Source organism: Pinus tabuliformis, chromosome 3_2 (genome assembly GCF_031772625.1).
Source record: "Pinus tabuliformis cultivar Carrire ecotype Pingquan chromosome 3_2, CPIR1, whole genome shotgun sequence".
Taxonomy (NCBI): domain Eukaryota; kingdom Viridiplantae; phylum Streptophyta; class Pinopsida; order Pinales; family Pinaceae; genus Pinus; species Pinus tabuliformis.
The window spans coordinates 657,102,625-657,127,668 of record NC_142302.1 but is presented as its reverse complement, the minus strand read 5'-3'; the positions used below and the strand labels follow the sequence as shown (position 1 = coordinate 657,127,668).

General features: G+C 44.7%; 1 protein-coding gene across 1 annotated transcript in view; it reads left to right on the top strand.

Annotated features, from left to right (window-relative positions):
• LOC149182377 (DUF1995 domain protein, putative (DUF1995)) overlaps positions 1–25,044 on the top strand; it is a 383,913-nt gene that overhangs the window by 222,395 nt on the left and 136,474 nt on the right. The window contains exon 5 of the mRNA XM_089418500.1: positions 9,034–9,148. Coding sequence (XP_089274626.1) covers positions 9,034–9,148 — 115 coding nt within the window. The remainder of the gene's footprint in view (positions 1–9,033; positions 9,149–25,044) is intronic.

Sequence of the window (25,044 nt, the reverse complement as noted above, 5' to 3'; positions counted from 1 at the left end):
TTCACTAGGAGATTGATGGAGAGGTTTGACCGGAAGGATCCGGAATAGCACTTTGTTGAGCTGACAAGGCTCAAACAGATTGGGAGCTCAGAGACCTACATTGCAGACTTCTTGCGGGTTTTAGTGATGGTGCCAGATCTATCCGCGGCACGGAGGGTCTACATGTTTATGAGTGGTTAGCAGAGCCACTTCAGGGTCTAGTCAGATCTACTAGACCAGCCACACTTCAGGATGCTATTAGCGGGACCCGGGACTTACAGAATGTCTTACCCAGGACCGGACACCTTACCCCCAGAGACAGGCTTTCCAACCTAAGGGGAAGGATGTGAGGATTTCGCCTCCAAAGGGGAATCCAGGACGAGCACAGATTGATGATGATGCCAGGAGGGAGCTGAAGAAGAAGCGGTTGTGTTTTACCTGTCAGGAGTTGTGGGCACCGGGACATAGATGTGCTGTTGGCAAAGCACATTTTATTGAGGTCTTCTCCGAGAACAGCGGGGAAGAGGATGAGGAGGATGATGTGGAGGTAGGAGATAGTCATGCTGCGCGGGATCCTTTGCCACCTCCACCAGCAGCAGCAAGTGGTGCAGCTTTTGCACCTACTGGAGGGGCCCTTGCAGCATTGCAAGGAGTTCCCAAGTATTTGACGCTACGTGTACGAGGGACAGTACGTGGCCAGTGAGTATCAGTTTTGGTTGACAGTGGGGCAACCCAGAACTTCATCGATGCACAAATGGTTGAGCGGAGAGGTATACAGACAGAGAGCTTCGATGGATTTTCAGTTTTGGTCCCAGGAGATCAGACCATGGTGTGTGCTCGTTATGTCCCAGAGTTATCAGTGACGATGGGCACCTACACACTGACTGACCACTTTTTCGTGGTCAATATTCCGGACACCAACATGGTACTCGGTGTGCAGTGGCTTGTCACTCTAGGGAAGGTCACGACAGATTGGAAGGCCCTAGAGATGGAGTGGGATGATGAGAAGACAGGGAGGCATGAGAAGATACGGGGACAACACACATATCCGCCTCAGACTATTTTGGCTCATCGGATGGAGGCAGTCTTCCGGAAGGGAGACATAGAGTGGGCAGTGGAGCTGCGTGCATCAGAGGCAAGGACTACAGGACAGACAGTGCATCCAGAGATACAGTCCATCCTTGACCAGTATGCCACAGTGTTTGGGGAGATTCCGCCGGGACAGCCACCGGACCGGGGGTTTGAGCACACCATTGAGCTTGAGCAGGGCATACAAGCAGTGATTACTACCCCCTATAGGCATCCCAAGGCCTATCGGGATGAGATTGAGTGGACCATTCAGGAGTTGCTGGCTCTTGGGCACATTCGGCTGAGCACGAGTCCTTTTGCTTCTTCCGTGGTGTTGGTGAAGAAGAAGGACGACACATTGGGGATGTGCATTGACTATAGGGCCCTGAACAAGAAGACACTAAAGAACAGGTACCCCATACCCAGGATTGATGAGTTGATGGATGAGTTGAGAGGAGCACGGTTCTTCTTAAAGATTGATTTGAGATTTGGGTACCATCAGATTCATGTGAGGGAACATGACATTCCCAAGACCGCCTTAAGGTGTCACTATGGGCACTTTGAGTTTTTGGTGATGCCCTCGGGCTAACCAACGCCCCAGCTACATTCCAGTCCTACATGAATCACATCTTCCGCAGTCACTTAAGGAAGTTTGTGTTGGTGTTCTTTGATGTTATCCTCATTTACAGCAGGACTTGGGAGGAGCATCTCCAGCACATTGAGACAGTGTTGCGCATCTTGGAGGAGCAGCAGTTCTATGCCAAACTCTCCAAGTGTGAGTTTGGGTTGACGGAGATGTTGTACTTGGGACACATCATAGGGGTGGATAGAGTGAGGGTCCACAAGGAGAAGATTAGGGCCATCAGAGATTGGCCGGAGCGGAGGAACGTGATAGAACTTCGAGGATTCATTAGCGTTTGTACTTACTACCTGAAGTTCGTCAAGAGTTTCTCACAGCTTGCTGCACCCCTGACAGATCTGATGAGGAAGGGGGAATTCAGTTGGTCGGATACAGCGCAGCGAGCCTTTGAGAGGCTCAAGGAGGTTATGAGCAGCTTCCCAGTGCTTGCATTGCCGGATTTTACGTAGCCATTTTTTTTGGAGTGTGATGCGTCAGGAGAGGGGATCGGCGCAGTATTGATGCAGGGAGGTCACCCTATAGCCTTTGAGAGCAGAAAGCTCCTTCCGCACGAGAGGTTGTATCCTATATACGATAAGGAGATGCTGGCCATCATGCATGCATTGGCCAAGTTCCGGCAGTATTTAGTGGGTAACAGGTTCAGGGTGAGGACTGATCACAGGACATTTCAGTCCTGCATGAATCACATTTTCCGCAGTCACTTAAGGAAGTTTGTGTTGGTGTTCTTTAATGATATCCTCATTTACAGCAGGACTTGGGAGGAGCATCTCCAGCACATTGAGACAGTGTTGCGCATCTTGGAGGAGCAGCAGTTCTATGCCAAGCTCTCCAAGTGTGAGTTTGGGTTGACAGAGATGTTGTACTTGGGACACATCATAGGGGTGGACGGAGTGAGGGTCCACGAGGAGAAGATTAGGGCCATCAGAGATTGGCCGGAGCTGAGGAACGTGACAGAACTTCGAGGATTCATTGGCGTTTCTACTTACTACCGGAAGTTCGTCAAGAGTTTCTCACAGCTTGCTGCACCCTTGACAGATTTGATGAGGAAGGGGGCATTCAGGTGGTCGGATATAGCACAGCGAGCCTTTGAGAGGCTCAAGGAGGTTATGAGCAGCTGCCCAGTGCTTGCATTGCCGGATTTTACGCAGCCATTTGTTTTGGAGTGTGATGCATCAGGAGAGGGGATCGACGCAATATTGATGCAGGGAGGTCACCCTATAGCCTTTGAGAGCCGGAAGCTCCTTCCGCACGAGAGGTTGTATCCTATATACAACAAGGAGATGCTGGCCATCATGCATGCATTGGCCAAGTTTCGGCAGTATTTAGTGGGTAACAAGTTCTGGGTGAGGACTGATCACAATAGCCTCAGGTTCTTTTTGGAGAAAAAACATCTACAGGAGAGGCAGTAGAAGTGGATCATTAGGATCCAAGCATATGACTTTGACATTGAGTATGTCAAGGGTAAGAACAACGTCGTAGCAGATGCTCTTTCACGTAAACCAGCGATGTTGTCTCTTATGAGCTTGGATACAGATTGGAGGGCTCGATTCTTAGTAGAGTACTCCAGGGACAGATTTGCATGTGAGGTTCTGGATGGGTAGGTGGCGGAGGACAGGTACAGGGTGGTCGATGAGATCATCTACTATAGGGATCAGATCTTCTTGACTGAGGGATCTCAGCTCAAGAAGAAGATACTTCAGGCATCACTTGACTCACCATTGGCCGGCCATCAGGGGTTTACCAAGACCTACATGGCCATTAGAGAGAGGTTCTCATGGAAGGGCCTCAAGGAGGACGTACTCCAGCATGTCCGGGAGTGCGATGTTTGCCAGAGGAACAAGGGGGAGATGAGCCATCCCGCAGGATTATTGCAGCCTCTTCCCATTCTGGAGGGGAAATGGGAGTGTATTTCGATGGACTTCATCACAGGGTTGCCCATGGTACAGGGCAAGGATTGCATCTTTGTCGTCGTTGATCGACTGACAAAGTATGCACATTTTTTCGCCATATCCACACACTACACAGTAGCGCAGGTGGCCTAACTGTTCTTCAGAGAGGTCTTCAGGCTACATGGTCTTCTTAAGACCATCACCAGTGACAGGGCAACCGTTTCATGGGCGGGTTTTGGCAGGAGCTTTTCCGGTTAGTGGGGACGGAGTTGACACTGAGTACCAGTTATCACCCACAGACGGACGGGCAGACAGAGATAGTTAACAAGTGGCTGGAGGGCTACTTGCGTAACTATGTCAGTGGGCAACAACGAGCATGGCTGAAGTGGCTGCATCTGGGGGAGTACTGCTACAACACTACACATCACATGTCCATTGGTCTGTTTCCATTCTATGCTTTGTATGGATATCATCCTTCATCTTTTGCTGACATGGTGTTTAGTGCTAGCAAGGGTCTGAGAGCCAAGATTTGGATCCAAGAGAGTCAGGATATTCTCCGAGCTCTCAAGGATAATATGGCTACAGCACAGAACCAGCAGAAGCTGTATGCTGACAAGGGTCGGGTGGAGTGATAGTTTGAGGTAGGGGACTTGGTCTACCTACGATTACAGCCATACCGACAGTTGTCACTGAAGCAGAAAGGGGCTGATAAGCTCAAGCCCCGCTTTTATGGGCCATACAGGGTGATACGTAGGATCAAACAGGTTGTGTATGAGTTGGAGCTGCTGCAAGGCAGCAAGATTCATAACGTTTTTCATGTATCATGCCTGGAGAAGGCATTGGGGCAACAGGTGATAGTGACAGATGAGCTACCACCCACGGATGATGAGGGGCTTTTGGTGTTGTAGCCAGAGGCTATTATTGATACTAGGGAGAGGCAGCTGTGGAGCAGGACGGTCCGGGAAATCTTGGTGAGGTGGAAGAATTTACCGGATGAGGATGCCACTCGGGAGAGTGAGAAATTTTTGTAGCATCCATCACTTCAGTGGCTTGAGGACAAGCAACATTTTGCCGGGGGAGACTGTAATATTCCTAATTAGCCATGGCTAATTGGAATATTCGATTTTGCTCAATTTTGCCTTCTATAGTTATTTATAAATAAAAAGGTGAGGAAAGGGGGACATAACTCACTTTTAGAATAAAGTCACTCCCTAGTAGCACAACGTTGTAACTTAAAGGGGAGCCAAGGGGGCCAAAGGACCACGTAGAAGGGGGCCCACGTAGACACTTGGAGGGACTGCGCAGATGGAGGGAAGCACGTGGCAAGAGAGAGAGGCTACGTTGGAGGAGGTGGGCCTTAGGGTTTGAGAGAGGCCAACGCTATAAAGGAGAGAGGAGCCTCCTCATTTTGGCATTCGATTATGTGCATTTGAGCTAGTCACTTCGACTTAGAGCACGCTGACTGTTTAGCCTGTCTGCAGCATTGTTTAGTGCAACGAGTGTTTCCGTTCGGAGATCTCACCCTTAGTCCTGGGGGACTTCGAGTGCCTGCTCGGGCAAGGTAGTTTCCAGTAGTATTTTGCAGGAGGATCGATCTTTGGAGTTGTTGAGGATTTGAGCTGGGAGACTGAGCAAGGGATCAACCCTTGCATATTGGAGGATTTTGGTAGAGTTTCAGGCAGAGTTTTGGAGGGTTCTATTCAGTGGCAGCATAGAGCCTTGAGGGATTGCGTGGATCCTCAAGGGGGTGTTTTTCGGGGGTCAGCTATTTTAGAAAAGTTTTCTAGGCTTTTCTGGGTTTATTGAGCAGAGGCTGATTCCAGAGTTTCAGCGTTTTCTGAGGAGGGGAACAACCCCAAATCCTCACTTGATTCCAGCAGTAGCAACAGCACAACAGTTCTCCGACAGCTTGGACGCAGTTCAGAGAAGGGCCATTTCCTTGCTATTTTGAGTGTATTTCTTCACTTGCCTTGTGCAAGTCGAGGTGCTATCTTCCTGATCACCTCCTGTACTCTTTCCATTACTCAGTATAATAAAATGGCTTAGCATTTCTCTCTGCATTTCTTGAGTATCTGCTTATATTCCGTGTATACATTATTGTATGATGCATCACTGTTATTTTTATCTCTCCGGCTACTATATCACGTGTGTTATCTGGTTAGAGATTGATTGGGTTTGAGGAATATCCCTGAAACGAGATATTACACCTTTTCACGTGAAACGAAAGGGGTTCCTCACTGGAACAGATGCTCCTAACACAATAGAGCAGTCCTCTTGGCTCGAAAGCAGTCAGAAACAATAGATCTAGGAAACGGTAGTCGGATGCAGTTCTACTAGCTTCAGATTTGGATCACCAACGGATGTGGCCCTCAACTTGGCTCTGATACCATGTAGGAATTTACAAGGTAAGTTCCTCAGACAAAAGTTAAAACACCAAAGGACACTGCTCACAAACAAATCAGAGATCAATACACCAATATTCTTGACGTGGTTAAAACCATCAAAGAAGGAAACAATCCACGGCCTGAGCCAACGCGGCCACTTTAGGGAATTTATTAATAAAAGAATGAAAATTTACATAAGCTTCTCTCATGAATGGTTATCGTACAAATGACCCTCCATGCTCTTTAAATAGAGATCATGGACCAATCGGGTGTTAAGCCACGGATCAAGTGTTGGTAATACCGAGGAGAGAATGAACTGTCGGATCACTACATATCGTGACCGTCAGATTGTAAGTTACACATTTTACCTAACTCTACACTAGACCAAGTTATACTTAACTATTTCCTATGTGTCAATATCCTAACATTTATTGAATTGTTATGTGGCTCATTGTCATGGTACAATGGCATCACATGGATTTGTTGAATTGTTCTGTGGCTCAACGTCATGGCATAGTGGCTTAATGTCATGGCACAATGGTATCATTTTTATTTGTGGTCTGAAGAATGATATGTTATAGTGGCTCATTGGCTCTAATTCTCTGCACAAATTCTTGTATAAACAGAGGCATGGTTGCAATGGCTCCGCTATAGTGGCATTGATCAACATAATTCGGTTCAATGGCTCTCTATCATAACTTGCTTATCATGGTCTGATCTTCAGCTATGGCAAAAGTATTCATTGTGACTTGCTTCTGTAACTTGCTATGTAAGATCTTTATGATATGACATATCTCTGTGACGTGATACTATATAATGATATATTCAATAAAGGAATTGACCTAGCCAGTTAGAGTTCTTCAGTGGTTATTGGACAGTAACCCTAGCTCATGATGTCGGTGCCCTTGTTTATATGGCAGAAATAATTACATTTCATGAACCGTGACCTTAATGACAAACGACCTTATTGTCCAACATTGGCAATGATGCTCTTGATAACAGTACCATTTGATATGGCTGTAACACAATATGACAGTGATCGTAATATTTTAGTGACCTTGACAAGATGTAATGACATGTTCTTAGTGACTTTATTATATGGCAGAGCCCCCAATACAACAGTTATGGTAGAGACCTCTATATAGCATATACACTACAACAGTTTGCTTCAGGATCTTGAATGTAGCAGTAACCCTAACACTTCAGTGATAGATGACATGGCAGCGATCTTGAATGGAAGTGACTTGGTTGTATTTACTATTAACAGTGACCTTGCTTATGACATGATGATGATGATGTAATAATGATTAATGACAGTGCTCCTATAGCAGTGATGGCAAGTTTCTTGCTTCTTATGACAATGGCATTCGGTAGTGATGTTTGTGGTTCATATAGTAATCTATGACAGTGACATGATAGTTACATTTGGCATGGCCATAACCTTGGATAACTTTAACTTTGTTAACAGAGACCTTACTGATGGCAGTGACCTTTGCTCTTATATGATATGGTACAGATGATGGGGACTATGATACAAGATGATAATGACACTTGACAGTGATGACATTAATATAATGGCAACCACTCTCTTGAGATCAGATCAGTTCACAAACGAAGTTGTGAACTGACTTGGGTTGGCCCTAGGTGGCCTAATGCAATTGATGTATGAATGTACTTTGTATCTCGGCTGAACAATTTGATGAATATCTAATAGAAGAAGAATCTGGTTGGGTTTTCCCCCTTGTGGGGTTTTGCCTTGGTCTCTGACCTAAATCCAGGTGCCCCCTTTGTTCATGCTTTTCTTCTGTTGTTTCTTTATGTTCTGCTGCAATATTGATGTTATTGTTCTCTCTACATAATTGCTATTGATGTTAAGATGTTATGGAGTGAATGTGTCATGTAAATGATGAAAAATAAGTTAAAATGCAATTATCTATAACAAAGAACAATATAGCCCTAAGAAAAAGTAAGAAATTTAGGGGTTAACAGGTCATTGGTTCAAATCTGATAACATTGCCTATAAGTAATTGCCTCTCATTTGATATTGTTGACTCTCTTTTGTTTGACAATCTGACCTTTATGTGTAAACAATGATTTAGCTCATCAATATTGTATTTGCTGTATTTTCATTTCACTCCCAAAGAGAAATCAATGATTCACTCATTATGGTATATGCATAATTCGATGCTTGTGTGTGCATTTTTTGCTTCATTGATCATATATGTAATACTGCTCTATGTAGTTGCTCCAGAGACACTATTTTAGAACTTGAAATTAATTTAGATATTCTTTAGTCTCTGATGTTGTCATCCTAGTGTTCCATGTAAGAAAATTTGGGGGCCATTGTCCCACATACTTGAACCTCATCGCTGCTTCCCTTCCTGAAACTTTGGCTGGCATATAGCACATTTGTATTATATTTCATGGGATGGAGACGAATTTGGATACTTATTCATTTTTTTACAGAAGTAAGTGAGGTGTTGCCTGCAGCAATGTCATTTTGCATTTCCATGTGCTTAGAATCTAATTCTTTGTTACATACATGGGATGTCAAGATTGCCGGGATTGACACCTGGAATTGGAGCTTCTTTGACTTTAGTTTACAACATCTGTGGGCTCTCAAAGTTGTTAGGACTTGCACCCAATCTCAGATATGGCTAATTTTTACCAAAGGCTGCCTGCCAGAATTTGAACCTTGGTCACTGTCACCACATGCACTCTGACTCACTGCTAGACCATAGCTTGATGGATTGCTTTTGATATATTGTTCCCGAGAGGTTTTGGCTAGAATTGTATTTTCATATCAATTTTGCTGGTATGAATTTTTATGTTATGGATGTTTTCTATGTTTCATTTATGACATACGTCCATGTATAGTTCTATTTTATTTTTTAAACATTTTTATTATTTGAACAATTCTGTTGCTAGTAACAGAAATATAGCTGTCACTAGTACAATTGTTTAGCTTGCTCAGGTTTGTTCTATATAGTGTAGCTAAAATGACATATTAAAAATTCCCATTTGTGTTGCCTCTCCTTGGTTTGAAACTGACTTTGTTTTCACTTTTGTTCAGCTTGAGTGATAGAAAACCAGTTGAAGATGAGGATGAAATTGTCGTCATGATTGCCCCAGATTACCAGATGCTTCAGAGTGTTGAGCGAATTACATCTCTTTTATCTGACAATTTGGTACTTACTTCTCACTCCCATTATTATGGAATGCTTATGAGTGTTGAGCAAATTGCATCTCTTTTATCTGACAATTTGGTACTTGCTCATTTCTGTTCAGTACTCATTCTTTTCCATTTTTATTTTTTACCATTGCATTTTTTTTTTTGGTTACCCATTCTTGTTGTTTTATGCATCCCATCAGATGCAGTAGATAATTGTAAAGGATTTTTGATTCATGTTTAATCATACTTATGGTGCTTATTATGGTTGCACACACACTTCCTTAGCAGTGCACTTATGTGGCTCTGTTAGCCACAAAAATGGGTAAAACCCCATAAGAGAAGCTTTTCTCCTACAATTGACAGCCAGCTGGTCAGCCAAACAACCAACAGCTTGTGCCATCTACCATTAGCTGATGATATGCCATATATCTTCTTCACTTGCATCAACAATGTGCTTCTTGCTAGAAAATTAGAAAGACACAAATATTTTCTTATTCTTGATAATTACTTGTGATGTTTCTTGTTATTTTTTTTTTTTTGGCATGTGGTTCACGAGCACCCTGGTCAGTGAGTGATCGCTACGTCCACGAAAAAATCTGGGCGATAGCTAGGCTAAATCGCCCCTCGGCCTACTGCAAGACCTGACCCCAAGGGCTTCAGGTGGATTCGACCCTGTGACCTCCCGATGGTGAGGCACGGTTTTTGACCAACTGAGCTAACCCTTGGGGCTTGTTTCTTGTTATTACGATTCTTTATATCTTCTTTACTTTTATTTCATCAAGCAATTACCAATGCAGCAGCACATAAAACAATAGACACCAGATGTAGGCACTATGCCATGGAAAACCCCCCTCAGTCAAGATAATTCTTCCTTTCAATAGTATTCTTTGAGACTCTTCAACCTAGACCCAGACCAGACCCTCCCTCCACACCAAGTCAGCCTTCCAGATCTTCGACCCCTTCCAGCAACTTCGACTAGGCAACAACTTTCGGCCACAGACGGGTTCCAGCAACAACGAAACTTAGGAGACTTCGATCTCCCAATCTAGACCACGAAACAGAGAAAGAGACACCAAAATTTTGATTTTCATTCTCCTTTGTGAAGATGTCTGAATCTAACACATCAGAAATCCCTACTGCAATATTTGGTGTACTATCTCTTACTTGTTCTTTATATTAACAGGTTATTTAAATTTTTAATGCATAAATATCTAAGTAAACACAAATGTAGCCTTCACAGATATACAGATCAACCACTGAAATAAACTGAGACAACACAAGGGACACCATTAATTTTGGACAATTGTCCCCGAAAAAACCCAATTCGGGAAAACAGGTGCAGCATATAGAGGGTTTTATTATTAGGTAGATTTCTGAATACAACTAGGGTGCCAGAAATGGCTCACTCTGCAGAGAATATCCTTGGCAGTAATGCCTCTCTCCAGAGACAAATATTCCAGCAAATCAGCAACCGAATGATCAACCCCACCGTGACTCTGACTGTTCCTTGTGTTGGATAGCGAAAGTTGCTCCAAGCACTGCTATGGAACTGTGTCACCCTCTTTTGGCTTAGGATTTGCTGATCAGCTCCAAGTTTGCCCCACAGAATCTCTCAGCGCAACCTCTGAAGCCCTTTGCATCCTCTGTGTTAGCCTCTACGACTTTTGCGTCAGCCTCTATGGCCCTCTGCATCCTTTGCGTTGGCTACTTCGGCCTCTGCGTTAGCCCCTGCTGCCTCTGCGTCGACCCTCCTAGGGCTTGCACTGCCTCTTCTGGCACTTCACTGCCTCTTTGCTATGTATTCTTTGGCCTCCTACCGAACTGCCCCTCACTGCAACTGATCACTTGTTCGATTTCCTCAGCAAACCTCACCCCAAAAAATTGAACTAAATGATCTGTCTTGGTGTGTCTCCAATTGACTGTTGAAATTTCTAACACGTCATAAATTTTTCTTGCATTATCTGGTTTATTTCACCTACTTAATTATTCCTTAACAAGATATTTAACCATATAAATACTGAAAATAAGCACAAATGCAGTCTCAACTCATATACAGATCATCAACTGAAATAATAGACAAACACACAAGGGACACCATTATTTTTGGACAATCGTCCTCAGAAAAACCCAACTTGGGAAAGTCGGTGCAACAGTTCTGACGGTTTTATTGTTAAGCAGCTTTCTTGAATACAAGTAGGGTGCCAAACTATTAAAATTGGCAACTAGGACCAAACTCCATGTGGGTCATCTTATTTATGGTAGCTGATATTTTTGTTGGATTCCTCTCATCGAGAGGTGTAGGATTGATCTAAAGATCATCCGATTCCGATAAGTATTCATGCAGTTATGAATTTATTTGTGTTATAAGACAATTCGTCAAGGTTGGCCAACAACCAAATAAACCCCACATGTGCTCAACGTTTTAGTATAAAAGGAGATGACTTGAGAGTCATTTTACACACACACTTCTATTTTGATTTCTCTCCACTTGTCTTGCGTTTTAGTGGAAGAGAAATCTAGGAGTGGAAGCCCTAGACGTTGGAGGAAAAGAGGCTGCCCTAGACGCAGATGGAAGGCAGCCCTAGACGCAGACTAAAGGCTGCCCTAACGCAGACCAAAAGGCAGCCCTAAACGATGCTCTAATCCAACCCTAAATGATGGTCTAATCCAGCCCTAAACACTGGTCTAATTCAGCCCCAACCACAGTCAAACAAGAGAGTCTTAGCCGCAACATGAAGGGTCAAAAGGGACAGCGTGTAGGCTGCGCTAGACAACGTGAAGGGCTGTGTGGATAGCAGAGTCTTAGCTGTCGTATAAAGGGTCAAAGGAACAACGAAGAGGCTGCCCTAGACAACGTGAAGGAGTTGTAGGGACAACGTGGCCCTAACCGCAGTTAAACAAGCCAAAAGGAATAGCATAGGTGTGGAGCGTTATTCCCTTGGAGAACCATAGTCTTTAGAAGGTTGTCTTGCTGAATTGTATGGAGAATAAGGGCTGTAGGGTGATGCCCTAACCTGTGATGCAGTACAGTAGTGCAGCATGGTGAAACAACAGATGGTAAGCACAACAAGAAGAGTGCTGCTAATATGTATGGGACAATAGCAAGGTATGTTAAGATGCATGGGACAACAAGCATAGTGCTGCTAAGATGTATGGGACAACAGCAAGGTATGTTGAGATGCATGGAATAGCAACAAGGTATGTTAAGATGCATGGGACAGCAAGCATAGTGCTGCTAAGATGTATGGGACAACAAGCATAGTGATGCTAAGATGCATGGCATAACAAGCATAGTGCTGCTAACATGTATGGGACAACAGCAAGGTATGTTAAGACGCATGGGACAACAAGCATAGTGCTGCTAAGATGTATGAGACAACAGCAAGGTAAGTTAAGATGCATGGAACAACAATCATAATGCTGCTAAGACACATGGACAGCAACAAGCTATGCTTAGACATATGGGACAACTGCTAGGTATGGCAAGGCTAAGTGGGACAATAGTTGTGACATGGCAAAAGGCACATGGTATAGCAGCAAGCATGGTACAACACTAGCATGGACAACATGGATAGCAACAACAAGCATGGTACTGCAAGCACATGAGACATGCTGTATGACAACATGGTTCAACAATGGCACATGGGACAATAGTGCAACATTAGGCGCAACAGTCATGAGGTCCAACATTGTGATGATGGGTGCAACATGGTGCAGCATGGTGAGGTGTAGCATGATGACGAGATGTAGCACGATGATAGGTGGAGTCACCTTGGAGAATCAGTTGAAGTAGCATGTCTTCAACTGATCTCATGTATCATCTTCTTAGAGATGATCTATGCTCTTAACTAGATATGTCAAAGTGTTGACTTCTGTTGTAAATGTACTATCTCTCTCTCTCTCTGTTGAACTATTGAAGAACATATAAGAAGAATTGATCAAGGGTTCCCCACATTGGGGTTTGAAGAACATATAAGAAGAATTGATCAAGGGTTCCCCACATTGGGGTTTGGGGTTTGTAAATGTATTATCTCTCTCTCTCTCTGTTGAACTATTGAAGAACATATAAGAAGAATTGATCAAGGGTTCCCCACATTGGGGCTAGCGCGACATCTTGTGTCCTCTTGTCTTGGCTTGTCTTTTGCGATATATGTTTATGTTCTATCTGCAGTTTACTTTAATGCTGATGTGATTGCTAATCTAGAAAAGATATTGAACTAATTGTGAAAATTGAAATAAATTGCTCTAAGTATAGAACATACCTAAAATTAACATGGTATCAACGTTTTAGTATAAAAGGAGATGACTTGAGAGCCATTTTACACACAAACTTCTATCTTGATTTCTCTCTACTTGTCTTGGGTTTTAGTGGAAGAGAAATCTAGGAGTGGAAGCCCTAGACCTTGGATGAAAAGGGGCTACCCTAGATGCAGATGGAAGGCAGCCCTAGATGCAGACGAAAGGCTGCCCTAACGCAGACCTAAAGGCAGCCCTAAATGATTCTCTAATCCAGACCTAAACGCTGGTCTAATTTAGCCCCAACCACAGTCAAACAAGAGAGTCTTAGCCGCAGCATGAAGGCTCAAAATGGACAGCGTGTAGGCTGCCCTAGACAGCGTGAAGGGCTGTGTGGATAGCAGAGTCTTAGCCGTCATATAAAGGGTCAAAGGAACAATGAAGAGGCTGCCCTAGACCATGTGAAGGAGCTATAGGGACAGCGTGTCCCTAACCGCAGTTAAACAAGCAAAAGGAATAACATAGGTGTGGAGGGTTATTCCCTTGGAGAACCATAGTCTTTAGAAGGTTGTCTTGCTGAATTGTATGGAGAATAAGGGTTGTAGGGTGATTCCCTAACGTGTGATGCAGTACAATAGTGCAGCATGGTGAAACAACAGATGGTAAGCACAACAAGCATAGTACTGCTAACATGTATGGGACAACAGCAAGGTATGTTAAGATGCATGGGACAACAAGCATAGTGCTGCTAAGATGTATGGGACAGCAACAAGGTATGTTAAGATGCATGGGACAGCAAGCATAGTGCTGCTAACATGTATGGGACAGCAACAAGGTATGTTAAGATGCATGGGACAACAAGCATAGTGCTGCTAACATGTATGGGACAGCAGCAAGGTATGTTAAGATGCATGGGACAACCAACATAGTGCTGCTAAGATGTATGGGATAGTAGCAAGGTATGTTAAGATGCATGGAACAACAAGCATAATGCTGCTAAGAGACATGGGCAACAACAAAGTATGCTTAGACATATGGGACAGCTGCTAGGTATGGCAAGGCTAAGTGGGACAAAAGCTGTGACATGGTAGAAGGCACATGGTACAACAGCAAACATGGTACAATAGCTAGCATGGACAACATGGTTATCATGGACAACATGGATAGCAGCAACAAGCATGGTACTGCAAGCACATGAGACATGCTGTATGACAACATGGTTCAACAATGGCACATGGGACAATAGTGTAGCATTAGGTGCAATAGTCATGAGGTTCAGCATTGTGATGATGGGTGCAGCATGGTGCATCGTGGTGAGGTTCAACACGATGATAGGTGAAGGAGTCACCTTGGAGAATTAGTTGAAGCATCATGTCTTTAACTGATCTCATGTATCATCTTCTTAGAGATGATCTATGCTCTTATCTAGATAAGTCAAAGTGTTGACTTCTGCTGTAAATGTACTATCTCTCTCTCTCTCTCTGCTGAACTATTGAAGAACATATAAGAAAAATTGATCACGGGTTTCCCCACATTGGTGTCTGTGCTTGGCTAGTGCCACATCTTGTGTCCTCTTGTCTTGGCTTTTCTTCTGCAATTTATGTTTATGTTCTATTTGTAGTTTACTCTATTACTGATGTGATTGCTAATTTGGAAAAGATATTGAGCTAACTGTGAAAATTGAAATAAATTGCTCTAAGCATAGAACATACCTAAAATTAACACAAATTGGTTCACCCAACAGAGATTTCTATCTGACAGTAATACTCTCTTCGGAAGCAGATATTCAACAAGTTTTCCCCATGAAAATCCTTCCAACACTTCTCCAAGGCTCTGCGTCAGCCCTGCTAGCCTCTGCGTAGCTCAGGAACCCCCTCTGCTAGCCCTCTGCCTCTCCGCATCAACTCTTTGGCCCTCTGTGTCACCCACGTAGGCCCTGCTAGCCCCTGCGTAGTCTCTCTGGTCTTCTACGTGGCTCCTGCTAGCTCTGCGTAGCCTCCTCAATCACTGCGCTGGCCCTCTGGCACTATCTTTGCCTCTCTGCTATGTACTCACTGCCCCTTGCTGCAACTCAGATCACTTGTTCAAATTTTCTCAGCAAACCCCGCTCCAGAAAATCGAACTGACTGATCAATCTTGGTGTATCTCCAACTGACCCTCAAGCCTCCTCTTATACTTTTCCTGTTGAGTCTTTAATGGCCGAGATTAAGTCTCTAATCAACGACTAAGATTAGATTTGGCTTGATCCATGTCATTTTGAACATTCTCACCCAGTTTTATATTAATACCCATTAATATTTTAATTTTCCTAAGTTTAGACTTAGGAACTTCATTAAAAATATTAATTATTTTAATATCTCTCTAACTAAGTGGAATTTCCCCAAACCATTTCTGAGTCTTGGAGAATTCATGTGCTTTAGCCTTTCCACTAATTTTCATGGCTAGAGCACATCTTACGCTACCCCCAAATCAACACTCCCATTAGCGAGGAATGTGCTCTAGTAATGCTCCACTATTTAACATCACCCTGATCATCCGACACTGGTACCTGTGTTGATGCTTGACCTGCTGCCCAACATTCTTTGCACTGCTGCCTCCTGTACTGCTGCCCATGGCTCTACCACTGCCAGTGCTACATCTGTACTGCAACTCCCTCTACATCTATGCTGCTATTGGTCCTTCCTCCCAACACTACATCTGCATTGCAACTCTCTCTCAAATGATGCATCATGCTGCCCATAGCACTACCACTGCTAATTGTTGCACTGCAACTCAGTTACTGAGAAGTAAGTAACTGATCTACCCAACCACTGACATCCTTGTCAGGCTAGAAGCTCCCTGATGCTGAAGCTACCTCTGTTGCTATCCTGTGCTCCCTATGCTGCCTCCGTGCTACTGCAACACCTCTGTGCCTCTCGCACTGTTGCAACCCCCTCTATGCCTTTCTCCGTTGCTGCAACTACCTATGTGCCTCTCGCACTACTGCAACCTTCACTGCACTGTTAGAGACCTCTGCACTCTAGCACTGCCTTGTCGCTCCATCCCATCTTGCTTCTATCGACATCTGTCATCCTGCTACTGTCTCTCTTGGGGCTCCCGTAACCGGATATGATCCAAGAGTTTGGGTACCTCAAGGATCTTGCCCCACATCTTTTGTAGTCCTCCTAACTATAACTCTATGTCTCCCCACCTCTTCTGTAGAGGTGCATGAGCACTCATGGCATAGTTGTCATCTGTCTCGACTTTTTTCTACGCCTTAGCTGGAGCTGCCTTGGAGTCAGAAGCCTCTCCATTATTCTTCTTCCTGGGACGCTGGGTTGCATAATGACCCAACTCCCCACAATGGAAGCACTTCACTTTGGAGATGTCCTTCTTCTTCCTCTTCCTTTGCTATCCCGTAGATGCCAGAGCCACATCCTCTTCCTCTTTCTTGATTCGACTTCCTTCGCTGCTACTTCCCGCCTTGGTCACTCGTCTGATCTCTTCTTGGCAAAGAGCTGTCCACATCTCTTCCCATGTTGGAAGATCAACTCTGCCTAAAATGCTTTGGACAAATGTCTCCCAATCCTCAGAGACTACATTCAGGGCGGTCCTCACCATGAACTCTTGATCCAGCGTGGCCCCTATGGAAGTAAGTTGGTCCCGAATCTCTTGCAACATACTGAGGTATAGATCTATCTACTCCCACTTCTGCATCTTATACGACCACAACTGATTCTCTAACAACATATTCCTCTGCACAGAGGTGCCTTGATACAATGTCGTCAAGGCATCCCACATCTCCTTTACCGTGTTCTTCTTGACAATATGCAGTATCACATGATCCTTGACCCCATCAAGGAGTATGCACTTTGCCTTCGCCATTGCATCCTCATACCTTTCATTATTAGTTGGGTCGATTGGGATAGCCATGGTTCTCAAGGCAAAGCCCTTGATGCAATGTCTATCCAGAACAGACAAGATCCTGGCCTTCCAGATGACAAAGTTGGAGGCCCCGTCCAACCTTTCTTGATCCCTCAGTCCGTTCATTGCCATCTCCGCTCTTCTATTGGACTCCCTTTGAGTCTCGACTTCCCTCCTGGAAGTTCTCTCCTAGACTCCCTTTGAGTCTCGATTTTCCTGCTGGAAATCTTCTCGCCAACTGTTGATCCGCTCCTCTCTGATCCTCTTTGCAACTGCAACTCGGATCTGGATTTCTTGGCTAGAAATCCCTCAAGGCAGCAACTCCCTCTACCTTGGTTTTGTCCCATTAGGTACTGTTCTGCTTCGATTGCAACAATGCCCCACCAACTTCCCAATCCACAAGCTGCCCACAACTCCCTAGGCCCCAACAGTTGAAGAAACTGAGCCTCTTAGCTCTGCACAATCTCGGCAAGACTGAATCGCTCCTCTGGCTAACTGTGTCAAGCCTACTTGGCTGAGTAGGATGACGTGGCTCTTCATGAGCCTCTTCTGCCTCTCTCTGCCTCCGCACTGGCCCTCTCTCTGGCTCGAAATGATGACGCAGGACCTCTATGTCACTCTTCTACTGCTTTCTGCTTAGGAGCAGCTCTGCCTCTTGGGACAGTGGCTATTGCTGCAAATGCCTCTGATTAAGCTGGTGCCTTCAGTTCTCCTGTGATTTGCAATGCTCTAATACCATGTTGAAATTTCTAAGTCTAACACGTAATAAATTTTTCCTGCATTATCTACTTTATTTCACCTACTTGTTTGTTCCTTAACAAGTTATTTAACCATATAAACACTGAAAATAAACACAAATGCAGTCTCAACTCATATGCAGATCATCAACTGAAATAATAGACAAACACACAAGGGACACCGTTATTTTTTGGACAATCATTCTTGGAAAAACCCAACTTGGGGAAAACCGGTGCAGTAGTTTTGAGGGTTTTATCATTAAGCAACTTTCTTGAGTACAACTAGGGTGCCAAACTGGTTCACCCAACAGAGATTTCTATCTAGCAGTAATACCTCTCTTCGGAAGCAGATATTCAGCAAGTCTGCCCCACGAAAATCCTTCCAGCACTTCTCCAAGGCTCTGCGTCAACCCTGCTAGCCTCTGCGTAGCTCTGGAACTCCCCGCATCAGGCCTCTACCTCTTTGCGTTAGCTCTCTGGCCCTTTGCGTCACCCACGCAGGCCCTGCTAGCCTCTGCGCAGTCTCTCTGGCCTTCTGAGTGGCTCCTGCTGGCTTTGCGGAGCCTACTCAATCATTGCGCTGGCCCTTTGGTACTATCTCTGCCTCTTTGCTATGTACTCACTGCCTCTCACTGCAACTTAGATCACTTGTTCGAATTTTCTCAGCAAAACCCGCTTTAGAAAATTGAACTAACTGATCAATCTTGGTGTATCTCCAACTGACCCTCAAGCCTCCTCTTATACTTTCACTGTTTAGTCTTCAACGACTGAGATTAAGTCTCTAATCAACGGCTAAGATTAGATTTGGCTTGATCCATGTCATTTACAACATTCTCACCCAATTTTATATTAATGCCCATTAATATTTTAATTTTCCTAAGTTTAGATTTAGAAACTCCATTAAAAATATTAATTATTTTAATCTCTCTAACCGAATGGAATTTCCCCAAACCATTTATGGGTCTTGGAGATTTCATGTGCTTTAGCCTCTCCACCAATTTTCATGGCTAGAGCACATCCGATGCTACCCGAAATCAACATTGACCCTCAAGCCTCCTCTTATATTTTTCCTGTTGACGATTCAATTGTGAAAATTTTTAAACTGAAATTCTACTATAGCAACTGATTTATTTCACCTACTTATTCTTCACAATAAGTTATTTACAAAATCCCTTCAGCAAGTATTAAAATAAATTCTACTGCAATATCACATAATTACATAGAGAAAAATACATGCACAAGAACCATTCACATCAACACAATTGTTTTTGGACAATTGTCCCTGGAAAAACCCAATGCGGGTAAACCGGTGCAGCAGATGAGGGTTTTATTAATCTTCAGCAACAGTTGCTTTTACAAGGAATGATTTTACAGGGAAATTGAAAGAAAACACCTGAGACTTTCCCTTTGCAACTTTCTGACACTTTGGAGACCCTTCTCCTACTCCTGCGTCACCTCTGCGTCACTCTGCGTGGCTCAGTATGGCTCTGAGTAGCTCTGCGTCCCTCTGCGTCAGCTTGCGTGAGGGCTACGTCTCTCCTCTGGACTATGTCTCTCTCTGCGTTGTCTCTCACTGTCTCTGCGTCACCTCCTGCTCAGACACAACTTGCTGTTGTTGCCCTCCTCTTCCTCCACCCTGCAACTCTCCCTCTGAAATCGATCTCCTCTCTTGAGCATTGATTTTCGTTGAGATACTGAGTATCTGCCGGTGTGTCTCCAAATGATTCTCAAGTCTTCTCTTACTTTTCTTGTTGATGAATCAATGATCGAGATTAAGTCTCTAATCAACGGCTAAGATTAAACAGACTTGATCCTCGTTTCTTAAAAGTTTCTCACCCTTATCTTTATTAATACCCATTAATATTTTTATTTTCCTAAGTTTAGACTTAGGAATTCATTAAAAATATTAATTATCTTAATAACTCCTCATCCAGGTGGATTTTCTCAAAATGATTTCTGGGTCTTGGAGATCTCATGCGCTTTAGCCTCTAGTATCTACACCAATTTTCATGGCTAGAGCACATCCAATGCTACCAAAATCAACATAAACGGCCGAGATTAAGTCCCCAATCAACGACTAAGATTAGATCTGGCTTGATCCTCGTTATTTAGAACTTTCTCACCCATTTTATATAAATATACATTAATATTTTAATTTTTCTATGTTTAGACTTAGGAACACCATTAAAAATATTAATTATTTTAATATCTTTTCATTCGGGTGGAATTTCTCCAAACGATTTCTAGGTCTTGGAGATCTCATGTGCTCTAGTAATGCTTCACCATAGAAACATCACACTGATCCTCTGCATCGGTAGCTGTGCTGATGCTTGGCCTGCTGCCTCACATCCACTACATTGCTGCTCCCTATACTGCTGCCCATGACACTGCCACTGCCACTGCATTTATACTGCAACTCCCTCTCAACATGCTGCATCATGTTGCCCATAGTACTGCCACTACTAACTGCTGCACTACAACTGAGTTATCGAGAAGTAGGTAACTGACTTCACCCAAATTTTAACATCCCGGTCAGTCTGGAAGCCTCGTGATGCTGCAGCTACCTCTGTTGCTATCCTGTGCTCCCTCTACTGCCACTGCGCTGCTATAGACTTTTGCACTCTAGCCCTGCTTTGCTGCTCCACCACACTTTGCTCCACCCGACACTTGTCATCATGCTACTGTCATTAAGGGCTCCCGTAGCCGGATGTGATCCAAGAGTTTGGGCACCTCAAGGATCCTGCCCTTGCATGTAGTCCTCCTGACTACAACTCGATGTCTCCCCACCTCTTATGTAGAGGCGCATGAACACTCATGGCACAATCGTCATCAGTCTCGACATCCTTCTCCACCTTAGCTGGAGCTGCCTTTGAATCGAAAGCTTCTCCCTTGCCTTTCTTCTTGGGGCACTGAGATGCATAATGTCGCAGCTCCCGATAGTTGAAGCACTTGACCTTGGAGATGTCCTTCGTCTTCCTCTTCCCTTGCTGTCCTGCAGATGCTAGAGCCGCATCCTCCTCCTCCTCTTTCTTGACTCGAACTCCTTTACCACTACTCGCCGCCTTGGTCATGCTCTTGATCTTTTCCTGTCGAAGAGCTGCTGACATCTCCTCCCAACTGGGGAGAGTCGTTCTGCTCAAGATGCTTTGGACAAATGTCTCCCAGTCCTCGGAGACTGCATTCAGAGCAGTTCTGACCATAAACTCTGGATCCGATGTAGACGCCACGGAAGTAAGTTGGTCTCGAATTTCTTGCAACCTGAGGAGGAAGGGATCTATCTCCTCTCCCTTCTTCATCTGATATGACTTAAGTTGATTCTCCAATAGCATTTTCCGCTGCAAGGAAGAGCCTTGGTATAAGGTGGTTAGGGTGTCCCACATCTCCTTTGATGTGTTCCTCTCAGCAATATGTGGTATGACATGATCTTTGACCCCGTCTAGGATCTTGCACTTTGCCCTCGGCTAGGCATCCTCATACTTCTCATTCTTAGTTGGGTCAACTGGGATAGCCACTACTTTCAAGGCATAGTCCTTGATGTGATGTCGATCCAGGACTACCAGGATCCTAGACTTCCAAATGAAAAAATTGAAAGCCTCGTCCAATCTGTCTTGATCCCTTAGTTCGTTCACTGCCATCTCTGCTCCTCTTCGGGACTCCCTCTGTGTCCTGATTTCCCTCCTGGAAATCCTCTGGCCGACTGTTGAACCGCTCCTCTCCAATCCTCCTTTTGCAACTTCAACTCGGATCTGGATTCCTTGGCTAGAAATCTGGATTCCTTCTACCTTGGTTCCGTTTTCGTGGACACTGTTCTGCACCGACAGAAACAACATCCCACGAGCTCCTCAAATCACAATCTGCACAACTCCCTTAACCCTGACAATTGAAGAATCTGAGCCCTTCAGGCTCTACGCAATCCCAACGTAGGCTGAAACTGCTCCTCCCGACCAACTGCGTCACTCCTTCCTGGCTGAGAAGGATGACGTGGCTCTGCGTGAGCCTATTCTGCCTCTCTCTGCCTCTGTGTTGGCCCTTCCCTTGGCTTGAAATGTTGACGCAGGCTCTGCGTGAGCCTTTGTGTCACCCTCTAAGCATTGCATCACTTCTTCTCTTGCCACTTTAATTCTGGAACAACGCTGTCTGTCGGGACAATTGCTTCTACTGCAAATTTTCAGATTTCTTGTGTTGGTGTCTTCAGTCCTCCTATGATCTGCAATTGCTCTGATACCATGTGAAATTTTTTGAATTTAACACATCAAAAACCCCTATTGCAATATTTGGTTTACTATCTCCTACTTGTTCTTTACATTAACAAGCTATTTAAATGCATAAATATCGAAGTAAACACAAATGCAGCCTTCACAGATATACAAATCAACAACTGAAATAAATTAAGACAACACAAGGGACACCGTTACTTTTGGACAATCGTCCCTGGAAATACCCAATTCGGGAAATCTGGTGCAGCATATAGAGGGTTTTATTATTAAGCAAATTTCTGAATACAACTAGGGTGCTATAGATGGCTCACCCTGCAGAGAATATCCTTGGCAGTAGTGCCTCTCTCTGGAGACAAATATTTCGGCAAATCAGCAACCCGATGATCAACCCCACTGCTCTGGAACTGCGTCACCCTCTCTAGAATTGTGTCACCCTCTCCCAGCTCAGGATCTGCGGATCGGTTCTTAGTTTGCCCCACAAAATCTCTCAGCACAGCCTTTGAGGACCTCTGCGTCCTCTGCGTTAGCCTCTACGGCTTCTGCGTCAACCTGTATGGCCCTTTGCGTCCTTTGTGGTGGCTGCTTCGGCCTTTGCATCAACCCCTGCTGCCTCTGTGTCAGCCCTCCTTGGGCCTACGCTGCCTCTTCTAGCACTTCATTGCCTCTCTGTTATGTATTCTTTGGCCTCATGCCAAATTTCCTGTCATGTCCCTTCTCAAATGTATTAGTCACGAGGTGCAACTACACAATTTTGGCATCATTTTTGGCTTAGGAGGAGGACCTCACACGCAGAACTTAGGAACTATAGGCAATTTGACTTTATTTCTGGCAGCTAGTGGAATGTGGGGGCCACCCACATGAATAATTCGAACTTGGCCATTGCATGAGTTGGAGGGAATCGAATTAGTGGAAGGAGGGGCCCACAAGAGGCTAAGGGGGCCCAAGGTGATAAAAGAGGAAGAAGCTCTCATTTTGCAGCATCTTGATCATTTTACAAACAAACTTATCTTTGTATGCTCTGCTGCTTAGCGAGTCTACCGACTGTTTAGCCACGGATCTTCCGCAGGGGAGATTCAACCTCTACTTCGGGGGACTATTCGTGCCCGCCCTAGGGAGGTTGTTCCACAGAGATTTTAGGGGTTCTAGCATTAACATACACTTCATCCAGCCACGCAGAGGAAGAGACTGTGTATTTTCTGGGCAGCGAGAAACATGGAGAAGGGGATTGAGCCAGCCAGGAGGTCCATAGCTTGCTGGGAGTTTCGGGAGCTGGAAAGGGTGTTGGTTGAGGACAATTTCATTGAGTTTTGCAGCCAGCCAGTCAGGGGTTACAACAGTACGAATTTCTGGGTAGAGGGATTGTGCAGAGGCCTTTGGCAGCAAACTCTTGGTGATTAGTAGAGCAGTCATCCGGGGAGCAAGGAGACAGTCATCATAGGTGAACCCAAAATTCTTGGGGTGTTTTTAGAGGGATTTGCAGGTTGTTTCCTGCAAGTCGAATTTGGCAGTAGCAGTGGGGAGAGGCTCCAAGGAGGTCGAAAATCCAAATTCAAAATCAAAGAAATTCCCTTCTGGGTTTTTCTAGGTTTTGTCCAAGGAGTCTAAGGCTGAAAGGATATAATTTTCTGGGTAGTTTTTCGGCACATTCTAGTAGGTCGAAGTCCAGCATGACAATAGTTTCACTGGGACAACGCAGTGCAGAGTGGTGCAGCAACTGGGCAGCCTTCAGCTCAGCTATTCCATCACTTGGGTTTGGTCCAGCTTGTCGTTGAGACAAGCCTAGGTGCACCATCTCATTTATAGTGTACCTATGCTCTCAGATTTTATAATATATGGCTTAGTAGTTCCAGATTTATAGTGTTTTATGGGTGTATAATCCATGTTTTTAATTTTATGCTGCTGCAATGTTTATTTGTTTAGGATTTCACTTATATTCCTACTTAGGAACATTACAATGGTATCAGAGCCTAGTTCTTGGCTCAGCTGTGGGGTTGGTTTCCAATGAGAGAAGACCCGGAGAATATCACTTACCGGAGGCAGAGGTACAGGAGCAGAGAGAGGGAGCTAGAAATTACGTCAGATACAGAGGAAAGAAGAAAAGCAGTGGCCGGAGAGGAGGAAATGGCAGAGCCCAAGAGCAAGGAGGAGATGGTTTTCAATAGCCTCTTGAGGGCTTTAAGTGACCAAGGTTGAGGGCTAGAAAGACATGCTGGAGGAGATCAAATCACAGAACAGAGACAGGGCCACACCTAGAGGGTTTTTGTGTAGAGAAACTTCTGGGGCTTCTCAGCCTTTCGATCACCCCTCACCAGCAGTGCTGCGCCCTTCAGTTAATGTGCCAGCTAGGGCTACACTACCCTCTTTCGTGCTAATGGGACAAATCGAACCAGCAAGGGAGGAAGACAATCCCCAAATGGGGGATTACTTCAGAGAGTAGCAGGGGATGGACGAAGATTTCAAAGAAGCCATCTCCTTCAGAGATTATTGCAAGCTCAAGCAGAGTGAGAGGAACAAGGGGTACGGAGGACAAGGGACCCAAAACTATGAGCTGCAGAGAATGATAGGGAGGATGTATTTCCCTACATTTGATGGCACTGCCAAGTGCACAGCCAGGGCTTGGGTTGAAAAGATGGACACATACTTTCAACTCAACCGGATGACAGAGCAGGAAGCCATTAAGATGGCAGCGCTGCACTTGGAGGGGGAAGCCCATGAGTGGTGGTTTCATGGCCTGACCACTTTGGGGCATGCCCAGATAGTTTCTTATGAGGACTTCACTAGGAGGGTGGTGGGCGATTTGATCAGAGGGATCCGTAGGC